General features: G+C 41.2%; 1 protein-coding gene across 1 annotated transcript in view; it reads right to left on the reverse strand.

Moving 5' to 3' along the window:
- The window catches only part of exd1 (exonuclease 3'-5' domain containing 1), a 53,470-nt gene that overhangs the window by 32,680 nt on the left and 3,172 nt on the right, over window positions 1-17,618 (reverse strand). The window contains exons 2-4 of the mRNA XM_043698305.2: window positions 16,154-16,222; window positions 10,548-10,602; window positions 1,144-1,208 (exon numbers count right to left, since the gene is read on the reverse strand). Of these exons, the coding sequence (XP_043554240.1) occupies window positions 1,144-1,208; window positions 10,548-10,602; window positions 16,154-16,222 (189 nt within the window). The remainder of the gene's footprint in view (window positions 1-1,143; window positions 1,209-10,547; window positions 10,603-16,153; window positions 16,223-17,618) is intronic.

Consider the following 17,618-nt stretch of genomic DNA (forward strand, 5'->3'; position numbering starts at 1 on the left):
AGGTGCCAACCTCTCTCACCCTTCCTGGAGTTAACCCATCTATGTGACTGTATCTGAGACTGTCCCCCCCTTACTATAACTGCCATCCATCACATACTATTGCTGTTGCAGATTCCTCATCGCTTCTATCTGTCTCTTCAACCAATCAACTCAATCCGATAAGATTCGCATCCAACAGCATTTATGGCAGATATATGCCACAGTAACCCTTAAACTTTCTTTAAGCTCCCACATCTGACAAGTAGTACATATCACTGCAAAGACCAGTTTTGCTCCTTCACAATCTACAGACCCAGAAAGTAACACGGTCTTATTCATCTACAAACACTGCCCCCGGTTAAATTAATAGCTATGGCTTATATTTTAAGTTTAATCAAGAGACTTATCTCCAAAAACATATAATCAAGAAAGAATCCACTGTACTCACTACTGCAGCCTCTCTCTTGGACAGACTTAAAACAACCATGAACTTATCTGATTCTGTGCTGTGAACTTCGCCCAACAGTTCCTCCAAGATTAGTTGTGAATTTCACTGTTTGTTAATTTTCCCAGATGTACTCCGATGTCCAGCGATACACGAATTCAAACAGCAAAGGCGGTAACTGTGCAGGTTCTCACTCTCTCTCTCTCAGGTCAGCCACAGGGCAATGGGATGTTGTTTTGGTGCACGAATCAGGCGTTCTCAAACGTTCCACGATTTGGCATCCTGTCTCCCCAGTGTTCAAGAGACCACATCAAGAGCAACAGACACAGTAACATGTTTAGATGTGCAGGAAAATCTCAGCATCCTTTGGGGCTTTGGTTGGAGGGGAGGGTGAGGTGCAGGTGCAGGTTTTACACCACTTGAAGTGGCAAGGGAAGGTGCCAGGAGTGGAAGGTAGGTTGTTGGGGTGTGTGGACCTAATGAGGCAGCCATGGAGGGAATGGTCTCTGCGAAATGCTGACAGAGCTGGGGAGGGAAATATATCTGTTGTGGTGGGGTCTGACTGAAGATATTGGAAATGGCGAAGGATAACGTGTTCTATCCGGATTTGGTGGGGTGGAAGCTGAGGACCAGGTGGGTTATATCCTTGTGCTGTCACTCAACTTCACTGAGTGGGTGCCTACATACAAAAGATCTGGAAAGCCAATTTGTTAAAGTACCTGAAAAACGTTGCTCTCCAAAATCGTTCTCTATAGTTGTGTCCTCCAGTTTATCCCTCGAATCACTTCAAAACAGAAACACAAAAACATGATTTTCAGTGTTTTCCACTTTATTTAATGCAAAAGGTTAGGAATAATTTATACTGGGATCTAAGTTCACTCACTGAGCTGGAAGGTTCACTTTGAGACGTTTTGTCACCTGGTAACATCATCAGTGAGTCTCCAGTGAAGTGCTGGTGTTATGTCCCACTTTCTATTTGTGTCTAGGTTACCTTGGATTGGTGTTGTCATTTCCTGTGTTTATGTCTTCCCTATGTTGGACGATGTCATTTCCTGTTCATATTTTCCAGAAGGTGGTAGATGGGATCCAAGCCAATGTGTTTGATGGAGTTCCAGTTGGAATACCATGCTTTTAGCAATTCTCATGTGTCTCTGTTTGGCTTTTCCAAGGATGGATGTGTTGTTCCAGCCGAAGTGGTGTCCTTCCTCATCTGTCTGTAAGGATACTAGTGACAGTGGGTCATGTCTTTTTGTGGCTAGTTGATGTTCATAGATCCTGGTGGCTAGTTTTCTGCCTGTTTGTCCAATGTAGCTTTTGTTCTAGCTCTTGCAAGGTATTTTGTAAATGATGTTAGTTTTGCTTGTTGTCTGTATAGGATATTTTAAGTTCATTATCTACTGTTTTAGTATGCTGGTGGGTTCGTGGGTTACCATGATGCCAAGATGTCAGAGTAGCCTGCAGTCATTTCTGAGATGTCTTTGATATAAGGGACATGGCCGAGGGTTTCAGAGAGTGTTTTATCTGCTTGTTTGGGTTTGTTGCAGAGAAATCTGCAGACTGTGTTCATTGGGTACTCTCTCTTTTTGAATACGCCGTAGTTCCTCTGTGCTGCAGTGTGCAGTGACACCATTTACCACCAACTTCATCAGCAAGAATAATATCGTCAAGCTAGTGGACCTATACGTTACCACCCACTTCACCTTCAACAACAAAACCTACAGACAAACCAACAGAACACCCATAGTATCTCATATCAGGATTCTTAGCAGAAGCAGTAATGCAGACTCAAATAAACAGCTTTGCAAGCCATCCATCAAACTTTGGGTCCACTATGTGGATGACACCTTTGCCATCACTAAACAAAACAAATTCGAGGAAACCTTCAAGACCAAAGATATCCTTACAAGCATAAAATTCACAAGAGGAAGAAAACAACAAACTACCATTCCTAGATGTCACAGTAGAGTGAACAGTCAATGGGAAACTTCAAACCAACGTCTATGGGAAAACACCACAGATGGACCAGATACTGAACTATAGAAGCAATTATCCCAATAGCACAAGCGAAGCTGCATTAGAACATTTTAATGAGGCATCATACACTGCAGCACACAGGAATTATGAAGAGCAGAGTAAAATCACTTGTACAGTGTATTCAAAAATAACGGTAACCAATGAACACAGTCTGCCAGTTTCTCAGCAATAAACCCAAACAAGCAGACAAAACCTGCCCTAATACCCTAGCCAAACCCAGAAGAAATGACTGCCAGACTACTCAGACCTCTTAGCATCATGGTTGCCCACAAACCCAGCTGCACACTAAACAGCAGCTAATTAACTTGAAAGATCCTACAGAGACAACAAGCAAAAATAACGTCATTTACAAAATACATTGCAAGAACTGTAACAAACACTACATTGGACAAACAGGCAGAAGACTATCCACCAGGATACATGAACATCAACTAGACCCAAAAAATGACCCAACTCTCACTAGTATCCTCACATATGGATGAGGAATGACACCACACTGACTGGGATAACACATCCATCCCATGACTAGCCAAACAGAGACATGCGCAAAAATATCTAGAAGCATGGCATTCCAACTGGATCTCTATCAGCACACACATTGACTTGTACCCCATTTACCACCCTCTGGGAAAAAAAAACAGAAAAGGACATCACTAACCCAAGGAAATGTAAACACATTAAATAGAAAGCGGGACTTAACACCAGTGCTTCACTGGAGGCTCAGTGATGATGTTATAATGTCTGAAAACGAACCTTACAGCTCAGCAAGCAAAATTACATTCAGAGCCTCAACCTGAGCTACATGTCTTCTCAAAACTGGATAAATTACATCTGTTCTCTCACCAGTTTCAATAAAGCAGGGATTAATATTTATACAACACATGCCTGGACAACATTAATAAATTTGTTATAAAAAGTCATTTTTGTAGCGCTCTTCCCAAGTGTTGGATGTCTCAAAACACTTTAAAAGTTGCAAAAAATACATGCAGCAACCTCGTACAAAATTACACGCAGCAATAATGATCAGATAATCTGTTTCTACTTTAAAATTCTGATCGTGGAGGGGTAAATATGAACTCGTCAATGAACCTCTTCTTGATAATAGTATTGTTGGATCTTGTACATCCATTTATTTGTAAGGACATCCAGGGCCACAGTTTAGCATCTCATCTGAAAAATGGCATCCCTAACTGTGCAACATTCCCATAGTGGTCTACTGAAATATACCTGAAGCCCTGAATCCAGAACTTCTTAGTATGTTAAAAATTGGAGGCAAAAGTAGCTAAACTTAGTCACAATTCCAAAAAAAAGACAAGCTCACTCTTAGGAATTATTGAATTAGATCCAAGAAAAGACCCTGTGTGAACCACAGTTTCTTGAGAAAAGCTGCGAGTTGGAGATGCCATGAACTTTCAGATGGCTGGCTGAACAGCTATACTGTCATCTACCCGAGAAAAGGTTGCCAGTTTTTGAGTGCAACAAAGCAGAAGGCATTTGATAAAGTGACTATAAAAGTGAGTGTGCGAAGTATGATTTGATGGCTTTGGGGAGGGGCTAGTTTAATGACATGGATACCAGATTGGCTGGCGAACATGAAGCAGGGATTAGGCATAAATGGATCATTACATCTTGCCCAGCTGAAAAGAATGTTGTGGCAGAGGGATAGGTGCTGGTGCCTCAGTTGTTTAGGATTTACAGAAATGACATGGATGAAGGGACAGGATGTTTGGCTGCCAAGTTTACTGATGACTCAAGATAGTAGGAAACTAAGCTTTGAAAGCACGCGAGATGGTTTAAAATAAAAAGATACAAGTAAGAGAGTGGGCAAAAACCTGGCAAATAGAACATGAAGTGGGAAAGTATGAAATTGTCCATTTAGTCAGGAGGAATGAAAAAGAAGTTTATTATCTAATTGAAGAAGGACTCCAGAGCCTGGAGATGCACAGGGATCTGTATGTTCTAGTGCATGAATCACCAACGGTTAAAATTCGATATAGCAAGTAATTAGGAATTCTAATAGATTGCTATGATTTACGGTAAGGAGAACTAAACAAAGATATGCAGCCATGCTTCAATTAAAGAGGGCACTAAGGAAACCATATGTGGAGTATTGTGTATAGTACTAATCACCTTACTTGAAGAAGGATGTAAATGCATTGAAACCATTTCAGAGGTTTAACAGAGTACTACTTGGAATGGCAGACAGGAATAGGTTTGTATTCGTTGGAGTTTAGAAGAGTAAGAGGTGGTTTGATTGAAACAATTAAGAAGCAGAGGGGTCTTTAAGACAGGGTTGATGGAGAGGGTGTTCTGTTTTCTAGGAGAATCAAGAATTTGGGGTCACTTAAATATCAGGGTCACGCACTTAAAATATTCTGAGCGTCATGATTCTTTGGAACTCTTCTGAAAGCAGAGCCTTGAATATTTTTAAGGCAGAGATGGATATATGTTAAACAAGTGGTGAAAGGTCAAAGTACACAAAAAAGTAGATTCCAGGATATAATCAAACCAACTATGACCTTTCAGATGAAAGAACAGGGACGAAATAACCTGCTCTTGTGCCTTGTTCATATCTTCAAAAAGAAATTTCATGAAGCCTCATTCAATTTTTTTGGTGTGTTTGAATTGATTCGCCTGAGAATTAGTCAGAGAATCATAGAGGTGTACAGCACAGAAACAGACCCTTTGGTCCAACTTGTCCATGTCAACCAGATATCTAAACCAATCTAGTCCCATTTGCCAGCACTTGGCCAGATCCCTTTTAACCGTTCCTATTCATATACCCACCCAGATGCATTTTAAAATATTGTAGTTGTACCAGTCTCCACCACTTCCTCTGGCAGCTCATTCCATACATACACCATCTTTTGTGCGAAAATGTTGCCCCTGAGGTTTCTGCTTTTTCTTTCCCCTCTCACCCTAAACCAATACCCTCATTCTGAACACCCCACCCCAGGTTAAAATTCGATATAGCAAGTAATTAGGAATTCTAATAGATTGCTATGATTTACGGAAGGAGAACTAAACAAAGGTATGCAGCCATGCTTCAGTTAAAGAGGGCACTAAAGAAACCATATGTGGAGTATTGTGTATTCCCACCCCAGGGAAAATTTTATCTATAGGTCTATTTATCCTATTCATGCTCCTCATAAACCTCTGTAAGGTCACCCCTTAGCCTCCGATACTCCACAGAAAACAGCCCCAACTTATGCAGCCTCTCCCTATAACTCAAATCCTCCAATCCTGGCAACATCCTTGTAAATCTTTTCTGAACCCTTTCAAGTTTCACAACATCTTTCCGATAGGAAGGAGACCAGAATTGCACGCAATATTCCAACAGTGGCCCAAACAATGTCATGTCCAGCCGCAACATGACCTTCCAACTCCTGCACTCAATACTCTGACCAATAAAGGAAAGCATACCAAACGCCTTCTTCACTATCCTATCTAACTGCGACTCCACTTTCAAGGAGCTATGAACTTGCACTCCAAGGTCTCTTTGTTCAGCAACACTCCCCAGAACCTTACCATAAACGTGTAGAAGTCCTGCTCAGATTTGCTTTTCCAAAATGCAGCACCTCACATTTATCTAAATTAAACTCCATCTGACACTCCTCAGCCCATCTGAAGTCTGAAGGTCCACTACAACTCCAATTTTGGTGTCATCTGCAAACTTACTAACTGTACCTCCTTTTGTCAGATCTAAATCATTTATATACACGATGAATAGTAGTGGACCCAGATCCTTGTGGCACACCACTGGTCACAGACTTCCAGTCTGAAAGGCAACCCTCCACCACCCTCTTTTTCTACCTTCAAGCCAGTTGTGTATCCAAGTGTCTAGTTCTCCCTATAATTCCATGTGATCTAACCTTGCTAACCAGTCTCCCATAAACTTGTCAAATGCCTTACTGAAGTCCATATAGATCACGTCCACTACTCTGCCCTCATCAATCCTCTTTGTTAATTCTTCAAAAAAAGACTCAATCAAGTTCGTGAGACAATTTCCCATACACAAAGCTGTGCTGACTATCCCTAATCAGTCCTTGCCTTTCCAAATACATGTACATCCTGTCCCTCAGAGTTTTCTCCAACAACTTACCCACCACCAATGTGTAAGGCTCACTGGTTGATCATTCCCTGGCTTTTCCTAACCATCTTAGCCAACCTCCAGTCTTACAGTACCTCACCTGTGACTACTGATGATATAAATATCTCAGCAAGGGGCCGAGCAATCACTTCCTGAGCTTCCCACAGAGTTAGAGTGTACACCTTGGACGCTGCCTGACCTGCTGTGCTGTTCCAGCACCATATTCTTGACACTACACCTGATCAGGTCCTGGCGATTTATCCAATTTTATGCATTTCAAGACATCCAGCACTTCCTCCCCTGTAATATGGAGATTTTTCAAGATGTCACCATCTATTTTCCCACATTCTATATCTTCCCTGTCCTTCTCCACAGTAAATACTGATGCAATATACTTGTCCCATTTTATATCTACCCCCATTTCCTGCGGCTCCACACATAGGCTGCCTTGCTTATCTTTGAGGGGCCCTGTTCTTTCCCCAGTTACCCTTTTGCCCTTAATGTACTTTTAAAAACCCTTTGGATTCTCCTTAATTCTATTTGCCAATGCTATCTCATGTCCCTTTTTTTGCCCTCCTGATTTCCCTCACTTGATCTCTCCTGTCCAGACCCGACATATGCTTCTTTCTTTTTCTTAACCAAAACCTTAACTTCTCTGGTCATCCAGCATTCTCTATACCTATCAGCCTTTCCTAACAGGAATACACTGTCTCTGGACTCCTATTATCTAAATTTTGAAGGCTTCCCATTTTCCAGCAGTCCCTTTACCTGTGAACATCTACCCCCAATCAGCTTTTGAAAATTCTTGACTAATACTATCAAAATTAGCCATCCTCCAATTTAGAACTTCAACTTTTCAATCCGGTCTATTCTTTTCTTGTAGTGAGAAAAATAGCCATTGCTCGATAGCTTACACCAATGATTCTGAAGTTTGATTAAAGGACCTTTTCAACAGACTAGTAACCATAGGGGCTCCGGACTTTCATCCTACTCAAAGTTAACATGATATTCATAATAGAGAAGTGACAAATTGTAAATAGTGTGCTATAGTACTTTATCAAGACAGGCACTCAACAAGATAACATTAAGTTTGCTGCAAATATATCTGAGGAGGGGCAGGAACTTCAAGACTGGAGACAAGAGCATACAAAACATGAGGCTATTCATTTCATTATGTTCTCATCAGTCTAAAGAGAGTTACTCAGTCTAATCTGACCTTCCAGGTCTTGGTCTATAACATTGTAGGTTACAGCACCACAACCATGTTCACAATTTTTGTTTTCTAAAACGTGATGAGTGTTTCTGTCTCTGCGATTCTTCCAGACAGTGAGATTCAAAGATACACCACCCTGTGGGTGACAACAATAGGGGACAAGCAATAAATGCTGGCCAGCAGCGACATCAATGGTTTATGAATGAATAAAAAATAATTACTCCTCCATTATTTTCCAATTACATTCAATCCATGTCTCCTGGCTATTGACCTCTCAGACTAATGGAAGTAGGTCTTTACGTTCCCAATAAAAACTATAAATAATCAAAGACGAGTTTTAGAACTCCAGATATGGAATCTGAAATTATGCCCCCTCAAAAGTCTCTAAATGAGTCAAGTGACATTACCACCATTGTCCCATTCACTTACATTCTAAGCCTTTTATAATACTACATATTTCACTGAAGAAAATATGGGGAGGAGAGGGAGGCAACTGCTAAAATAGATTCTAGGCCTCCCAGATGTCACCTCACCTGCTTTTTATTCGGAGATAAAATGAATATGGTCATGGAATATTGCCATAATCTGAATGTTATTAATACTGTTAAGGCATAATGCGGCAGAGGGAGGGTAATAATTCCAAAATGTCATTTTTTACCCCATTGCGGATCTGCTGGGTTTTCAACCGGAGGTAACAGACCCCGGATTTAAAGTTTGGGCAGTGAGGAGAATCTCCTGTTTTGGTGATTTATTTGAAGGTGAATTTGAAGGTTTGAAGGTGACCAAATAATTCGTAAATATAGTTTAGTTAGCAAAGACCTTATCTGCTTTTTTTCAGGTCAGGGATTTTATTCAGAAAGGGACCACGCTCTTGACTAACCCCTCCAGATCTATTATGGAGAAGACGGTACTTTATGCTAAAAGTACTCTCTCTATTAGTATGCTTTATCATTTTCTGGGGGGTGATCCTTCAGAAGACGTTGAGCAGCTTTGTAGGTTTGAGAAAGGGAATTAAGGGTCCACATTTCTATGGAGGCATGGGGGGGGGGGGGGGGGAAGAGAGAACATCCATGATAATGCGAGGAAGATCTCAATTTGTAATAGGACCCATGCCATACAGCTAAAGACTTGCATAGGCTCCATCACACCCCATACTATCCCTCAAGCTCTAAGGTGGGAGCATCCCCCTTTTGTCCTAAATGTAAGGTAAACATCGGTACTCTCACTCATTGTTTCTGGTCCTGTCACAGGCTCGGTGCATATTGGAGTTCTGTGGCACGGGTTATAGAGAGGGTCTTGAGGGCAGAGGTTAACCTCTCTCCTCCTGGGCCTACCCAATATACCCTTTTTGGATGGACATGGGGAAAAAAGAACTTATTAATATCCTCACTTTATGCGCAAGGAAAAATTTATTTTAACTCTTTCTCTCCTTCTCCTCCCCCCCCCCCCCCCCCCCTTTATGGAACTTATCTTTCTGGATGTTTTCACAAAAATCATGCACCAGAAAATAAAATTCCTATAGGACACGGCAGCCCTTTCTGGATTTCTTGGGTGCACATTTATCTGCCATTTTAACTAGGGCTTCCGTGTAATCACGGATTTAGTGTACTTGATGTCCTTCAAGGAAGAATTCCGAATATTTTAAGCACAATACTTAGTGCTCTTGGAGGTAGAGAGCTAAAGTTTTGTTGTGTTGGACTGTTTTGCTTGTTCATTAATGACCTTTATTGATTTGTCTGTTTTGTACGTAAGTATAGTTGTATTTTGGGTGTACTGTTGCTGTTGTGGTTTTTTTCCTTTTCTCTCTTTTCGTTGTTATATGTATATAGAATAATGTTTACCGGTGTTGTAATTTTTTTTATGGCTTTGTAAAGAAAGAAAAGTTTAATAAAAATATATATTAAAAATAAGTAGATTCTGAACAGGTTCAGAAGAAGAGTAATACTGGACTCAAAATGTCAAGTTTGTTTCTCTTTCCACAGGTATTGCTAGATCTACTGCGTTTCTCCAACATACGAGTGTTGGTTTTGTGGTGTACTTCAAATAAAGAGGGCTGATTCGAGAAAAAAGTCAGGAACAATTCCAAAGCTGAGACACTTGGCAGTTGTTTGATTATAAGTGATGATACTAAAGATGTCAGAATCAGTCTGCCAGGGACCCAGGTTCAATTCCCACCTTGGGCAACTGTCTGTGTGGAGTTTGCACATTCTCCCCATGTCTGCGTGGGTTTCCTCTGGGTGCTTCAGTTTCCTCCCACAGTCCAAAGATGTGCAGGTTAGGTGAATTGGCCATGCTAAATTGCCCGTAGTGTTAGGTGGATTAGTCAGGGGTAAATATAGTGGGGGTGGGTTTCTCTTCGGAGGGTCGGTGTGGATTTGTTGGGCCGAAGGGCCTGTTTCCACACTGTAGGTAATCTAATCTAATCAAATGGTAATTTCAGTCATTGCAAAAGCAGCCATTGTGGAGAATAATAAAAAAAACTCTGCATAATTTCAAGGAATAATTCAGTGTGGCTGTGGGTCTTTGAGGATAGAAAAGGATGGTTATATCTCTGCACAAGGTATACTCTTCTGCCATTACTGGGTTGCTGAATAATACTAGAAACGTAAGCTACTCAAAATGCTCAGACCATGGTAGACTAGACTGGATTTGATCAGTGAAACTTTAAAAGTACAACATTCAGTCAGTAAAATACAGCATAAGGAGTGCTATAACAGCAATTGTGGGTTTTTGGGTAATTGGAGTTAAAACGAGAAAAGCTTGCAAATGAGCAAGCTGTCACCTACTTGTTATTTGCTGATTTATTCATGGATCTGGTGGGCAAACCATCAAGGATCTCCACTGAAACAAACAGGACATTCACAAGTTAAGAAATAGAATCTGTTTTACATTATTTGCATGCAATTTCAGAAATTTTACCGCAAAAAAAAAAGCTTATGAGGATCCTCACTACTTTCAGTCAGAAGGCTTATCCAATAATTGGTGAGCCATACAAACCTGCAAGATTCCATTCCTTGGAATGCAGTTTGGTGAACACAGCAGCATTGCAGTGAGTGGAGGTTACCTCACATTACAACAGGATCTTGACCAGATGGGCCAATGGGCTGAGAAGTGGCAGATGGAGTTTAATTCATATAAATGAGAGGTGCTGCATTTTGGGAAAGCAAATCTTAGCAGGACTTATACACTTAATGGGAAGGTCTGAGGGAGTTGCTGAACAAAGACCTTGGAGTACAGGTTCACAGCTCCTTGAAAGTGGAGTGGCAGGTAGATAGGATAGTGAAGGCAGCATTTGGTATGCTTTCCTTTATTGGTCAGAGTATTGAGTACAGGAGTTGGGAGGTCATGTTGCGGCTGTATAGGACATTGGTTAGGCCACTGTTGGAATATTGCGTGCAATTCTCGTCTCCTTCCTATCGGAAAGATGTTGTGAAACTTGAAAGGGTTTAGAAAAGATTTACAAGGATGTTGCCAGGGTTGGAGGATTTGAGCTATAGGATGAGGCTGAACAGGCAAGGGCTGTTTTCCCTGGAGCGTCGGAGGCTGAGGGGTGACCTTATAGAGATTTACAAAATTTATGAGGGTCATGGATAGGATAAAGACAAAGTCTTTTCTCTGTGGTCAGGGAGTCCAGAACTAGAGGGCATAGGTTTAGGGTGAGAGGGGAAAAGATATAAAAGAGACCTAAGGGGCAACTTTTTCACGCAGAGGGTAGTATGTGTATGGAATGAGCTGCCAGAGGATTTGGTGGAGGCTGGTACAATTGCAACATTTAAGAGGCATTTGGATGAATAGGAAGGGTTTGGAGGGATATGGGCCGGGTGCTGGCAGGTGGGACTAGATTCGGTTGGGATATCTGGTCAGCATGGACGGGTTGGACCGAAGAGTCTGTGTCCATGCTGTACATCTCTATGACTCTATATCCAATTGGCCTCAAAGATCTTAATTACCTGCTGCACCTCCAAACCAACTTCTTGTGATTGTGCACAAGGACATCCAGTTCCCTCTGCACAGCAACATGCTGCAATTTTTCACCATTTAAATACTAATCCATTTTGCTGTTATTCCTGGATGACCTCACAGTTATCAATATTGTACTCCATCTGCCAGACTCTTGCCCACTCACTTAACCTCCGTCCCTCGACAGACTTTCAATGTCCTCTTCACAGTTTGCTTTACCACTCAGCATCATCTGTGACCTCTAACACACTACAGTTGGTTCCCAACTCAAAATCATCTATATAAGTTGTACATAATTGCTGTCCCAACACTGATCGCTAAGGCACACTATGAGTCACTGATCGCCAACCAGAAAAATACCCATTTATCCCTACTCTTCAGGTATTTACACTTACCAGGTGTAGCAGATTTAAAACAGGGATGAGGAGAAATTACTTTCACAAAGTTGTGATCTGTGTAATTTACTACTCCAGAGTGCAACTGGACAACAGCACACTGAATAAATTTAAGGAGAAGACAGACACATCTTTAATTCTTAACAGGTTTAAAGGGTTATGGACAGTGAGCAGGAAAGTGGAGTTGAGGTTGAAATAAAATCAGCTATGATTGTATTACATGGCACAAAGGGCAGGCAGGAACAAAGAACAAGGTAAATTAAACTGTATTTATTTCAATGCAGGAGGCTTAACAGGGAAGGCAGATGAACTCAGGACATGGTCGGGAACATGGGACTGGGATATCATAGCAAATACAGAGACATGGCTCAGGGGAGAACAGGACTGGCAGTTTAATGTTCCAGGATACAAATGCTATAGGAATGACAAAGAGGGGGCAAGAGAAGAGATGGAGTGGCATTTTTGATAAAGGTTAACATTACGGATATTCCTGTGAATACATCCAGGGAAGTTATTTGGGTGGAAGTGAGAAATTGCAAACAAATTTGTAAAGAGAAGTCAGTTATGTGCGAGAACAACAGGGTGGTAAATGGGAGGGGGATTTTAACTTTCCGAACACAAACTGGGACTACCATAGTGTTAAGGGTTTACATGGAGAAGAATTTGTTAAGTGTGTACGAGAAAACTTTCTGATCCAGTACGTGGATGTACCTACTAGAGAAGGTGCAAAACTTGACCTACCCTTGGGAAATAAGGCAGGGGAAGTGACTGAGGTGTCAGTGCGGGAGCACTTTGGGGCCAGCGACCATAACTCTAATATCTTAAAAGAGTGATGGAAAAGGATATACAGAATCTACAAACAAAAGTTCTAAATTAGAGGAAGGCCAATTTTGACAGTATTAGGCAAGAACTTTCAAAAGCTGACTGTATGTGGATGCTCGCAGGTAAAGGGATGGCTGGAAAATGGGAAGCCTACAAAAATGAGACGGTATATTTCTGTTAGGGTGAAAGGCAAAGCTGGTAGGTGCAGGGAATTCTGGATGACTAGAGAAATTGAGGTTTTGGTCAAGGAAAAGGAAGCATATGTCAGGTATAGACAGATAGATTGAGTGAATCCTTAGAGTTTAAAAGACAGTAGGAATATCCTTAAAAGAGAAATCAGGAGGGCAGAAAGGGGGCATGAGATAGCTTTGGCAAATAGGGTTAAGGAGGATCCAAAGGGATTTTATAAACACATTAAGGACAAAGAGGTAACTAAGGAGAAAATAAGGCCCCTCAAAGATCAGCAAGTGTGGAGCCACAGGAGATGGGGGAGATACTAAATGAGTATTTTGCATTAGTATTTACTTTTGAAGGACATGGAAAATATAGAATGTGGGGAAATAGATGATGACATCTTGAAAAATATCCATATTACAGAGGTGGTGGCGCTGGATGTCTTAAAATACATAAAGGTGGATAAATCCTAGGACCCAATCATGTGTATCCTAGAACTCTGTGGGAAGCTAGGAAAGTGACTGCTAGACTCCTTGCTGAAATATCTGTGTCATCAATAGACACTGGTGAAGTGCCAGAAGACTGAAGGTTGGCTAACATGGTGCCACGATTTAAGAAAGTTGGTAAGGAAAAGCCAGAGAACTATAGACCGGTGAGCCTGGCATCAGTGATGAGCAAGTTGGAGGGAATCCTGAGGGACAGGATGTACATGTATTTGGAAAGGCAAAGACTGATTAGGGATGGTCAACATGGCTTTGTGCATGGGGGATCATGTCTCACTAACCTGATTGAGGTTTTTGAAGACGTAACAAAGAGGGCAGAGCAGTGGACACGATCTTTATGGATTTCCTCATGGTAGACTGGTTATCAAGGTTAGATCACACGGAATAAAGGGAGAACTAGCCATTTGGATACAGAACTGACTTGAAAGTAGATGACAGAGGATGATGGAGGAGGGTTACTTTTCAGACTGGAGGCCTGTGACCAGTGGTGTGCCACAAGGATTGGTGCTGGGTCCACCGCTTTTAGTCATTTATATTAATGATTTGGATGTGAACATAGGAGGTACTGTTAGTAAGTTTGCAGATGACACCAAAATTGAGTGTACTGGACAGCTAAGAAGGTTACCACAGAGTACAAGCAGATCTTGATCAGAAGGGCCAAAGGGGTGGGGAGTGGCAGATAAGAGTTTAATTTAGATGAATGTGAGGTACTGCATTTTGGAAAGACAATTCAGGAAGGTCTTATACACTTAATGGTAAGATCCTGGGGAGTGATGCTGAACAAAGAGACCTCAGAATGCAGGTTCATAGCTCCTCGAAAGAGGAGTCTCAGGTAGATAAGATAGTGAAGAAAGTGTTAGTGTGCTTTCCTTTATTGGTCACAGCATTGCGTGTAGGAGTTGGGAGGTCATACTCAGGCTATAAGGGACATTGGTTGTGCCACTTTTGAATATAGTGTGCAATTCTGGTCTCCCTGCTATAGGAAGGATGTTGTGAAACTTGAAAGGGCTCAGAAAAGATTTATAATGCTGTTGCCAGGTTGGTCCAAATAGTCTACTTCTACTCCCATACACAGAGGGTGGCGCATGTATGGAATGAGTTGCCAAAGGAAGTGGTAGAGGCTGGTACAAATACAACATTTACAAGTTATCTGAACGGGTATATGAATAGGGAGGATTTAGAGGGATATGGGCCAATTGCTGGCAAAACTGACTAGATTAATTTAGGACATCTAGTCAGCATAGATAAGTTGGACCGACGAGTGTTTCCATGCTGTTCATCTCTGACTAACAGACACAAGGGGCTGAATTGTCTACTCTGCTCCTAGGTCTCATGTTAAGAGAAAATTGCGAGGCAACGTTACGACTCACTTGAGTCACTAATTTTTTACCCCCCCCGAAAAGAACGCAGCTGTCCAACTGTCTGGTGCAAGAGACCACAATACTTTTTCTCACTTAAGAAGCTCATGAGCAGATTTGAAATGCAAAGGTTTGCTACAACATTAAACATCAATTTCAAAATAAAATTAAATTTAAGGAATGTTGGAAATAAAGCAGATGTATATGCATGACCAACTTGCTTATTGCGTACAAACTTGATCAAAGCTTTTCTAAGTGGACTACATTGCATTCACACACACACTTGTCGTCATCAGGTTGTTGATACTTACTGTCCGATTTTGTGTTCCTTGTTTAAACATCAGCTGTTTCTCACTGAATTCCCTGCCTATCAACAGTAAATGTGGGTCAGGAACAGCTTTTGACTGGATGAAGAATCCTCCAGCATCCATCAAAATTCTACCTAGTTGTTTTCCTGTGTATCTCAGGTAAGACCTGGTGGGTTGCATATACAATTTCTGCGGGCAACATTCTGGCTCATCAGTTGCCTGTTGTAGAAATAGCAGTGGTCCAAGGCTCACCTTTATAAATTATGGACCACAGTATGTAGCAATAACATAGAAGCCATATTTTCTATATGTATGACATGAGAAAGGCAAATGGAATTCACACTCTGCCCATGTTTCTGCACAGACCTTGGCAACTTGATGAAAAGGTATAAGAGTTGAAGAACAATTTGCAAACCAACTGCACCTAGTTTCCAGTCAGTTCTTCTAATTGTTGTTGCAAATTTGCAATCAGGAATGTGTTAACATTGTGTCACCGACACCAGAACTGGACACATTTCATCTGAACTTGAGCTCTCAATTCATAAGATTACTTACGCCAAGTATTTCAGTCACGTCTAGCATCTAGTTAGTACTTCATCCTGTCCTTCTGCCGAAAATGCAACTTTGCGCATTTAGATATTTATTTGCAAGCTGCTTTCTGTATTCATTCTACAACCTAAATAGGTTGATTTCAGAATGATTACCAAGACAATCCAAGTGAGTATATATACTTAACTTCTCAATTCTTCCTCTTTAGAGGAAAGAATTCACCGCTCTTCTGCACCAGCACTGGATTGAATATCCTATCATTTCATTAAAAACAGCTAAAATACACTTCAGAGAACAAAGGAGAAATCAGTAAAAATACTTACAATCTCTGATCTCATAACCAAAAAACATTTTGACACCAGGCAGCTTCCTGTTATTTTCTAAATCTTCAACTGTAGAAAGATAGATAAATGTTAGAAACTGATTAATTTCAAACAGGGATAGAGAAAAGCCATTTTGCTCCATGAGCCTGAGTGGCTGTTCCATTATATTATGGTTGACCTATATTTTAACTCAATTTGCCCATCTTTGCTTTTTTTAAACTCTCCATTCCCAAAAATGTATCAATTTGAAATGTTCATTTTATCCAGCTTCTTCAGCTTTACTAATGCAGGTTTTTCAGATTTTTGTTACCTTGTGGTGCTACATAATATCCCTCCTGAAGAGTCTGGCTCTAACAATGAGGTTCAGGCCTCTTGATTTTATATTCGTGTTAGCAAGTTTTATTGAGTCCACCTCAAAATCCCTTAAATCATCTTAAATAGCTCAATGAGATCACCCATTCATCTTCCATGCTTAAGCCCAGTCTGTGCAACCTGCCACTTAAATTCAATCTTTCAGAGCCACTTCCAAGTTATTTCCAGAAGTTGTGGATAAAGGGGTCTTTTTGAGGATGGCAGCCAGTGAGTTCTGCAGGGTTGTGTGTTGGGACCACAACTATTCATGTTATACATCTGAATGAACAAACATAGGGTATTGTTGCTCAGTTTGCAGATAACACCAAGATAAGTGAAGGGACAGGTGGTGCGAGGAAGCAGGGAGACTGCAGAACGAAATGAATTTTAACATTGTTGAACAGGCTAGTAGAGTGGACAAAGAAGCTGCAGATGCTGGAGATTAGAGTGGTGCTGGAAAAGCATAGCAGGTCAGGCAGCATCCAAGGAGCAGGAAAATAATGTTTCGGACAGGAACCCTTCATCAGCACCACTATAATCTGGACAAAGAAGCTGCAGATAGGGTACACTACGGGAAAGTGAGAGATTATCTACTTTCAGAGGAAGAATAGAAGTGTAGACTATTTTCTGATTAGGAAAAGGCTTCAGAAGTCTGAAACACAAAGGGACTTAAGAGTCCTAGTTTAGGATTCTCAAGGCTAAAGTGCAGGTTCAGTTGGCAGCTAGGAAGGTAAAACAATGTTAAAATTCATTTCAAGAGGGCGAGAAATCAAGAGATGTACTGCTGAGACTGCATAAAGCTCTGGTCAGACTGCATTTGGAATACTGTGAGCAGTTTGGGCGAGACTAGGGCCTGAGGGCAGAGCCTTAGAGTGAAGGGATGACCCTTTAGAACTGAGAAGAGGAGGAATTTTTTTCTGCCAGAGGGTGGTGAATCCATGGAACTCATTGCCAAAGGCGGCTATGGCAGTCCAAGGAATTTAATGTAAACAAGACAGAGATAGATAGGTTCTTGACCAAGTGTATCAACTGTTATGGGGAGAAAGCAGAGAATGGGGTTGAGAAACGTATCAATCATCATCAAATGGGCTGAATGTCCTGTTTCTGCTTCAAT

This window comes from Chiloscyllium plagiosum, unplaced genomic scaffold (genome assembly GCF_037043375.1).
Source record: "Chiloscyllium plagiosum isolate Xiang-an unplaced genomic scaffold, Cpla_swu_hap1 HiC_scaffold_8, whole genome shotgun sequence".
Taxonomy (NCBI): Eukaryota; Metazoa; Chordata; class Chondrichthyes; order Orectolobiformes; family Hemiscylliidae; genus Chiloscyllium; species Chiloscyllium plagiosum.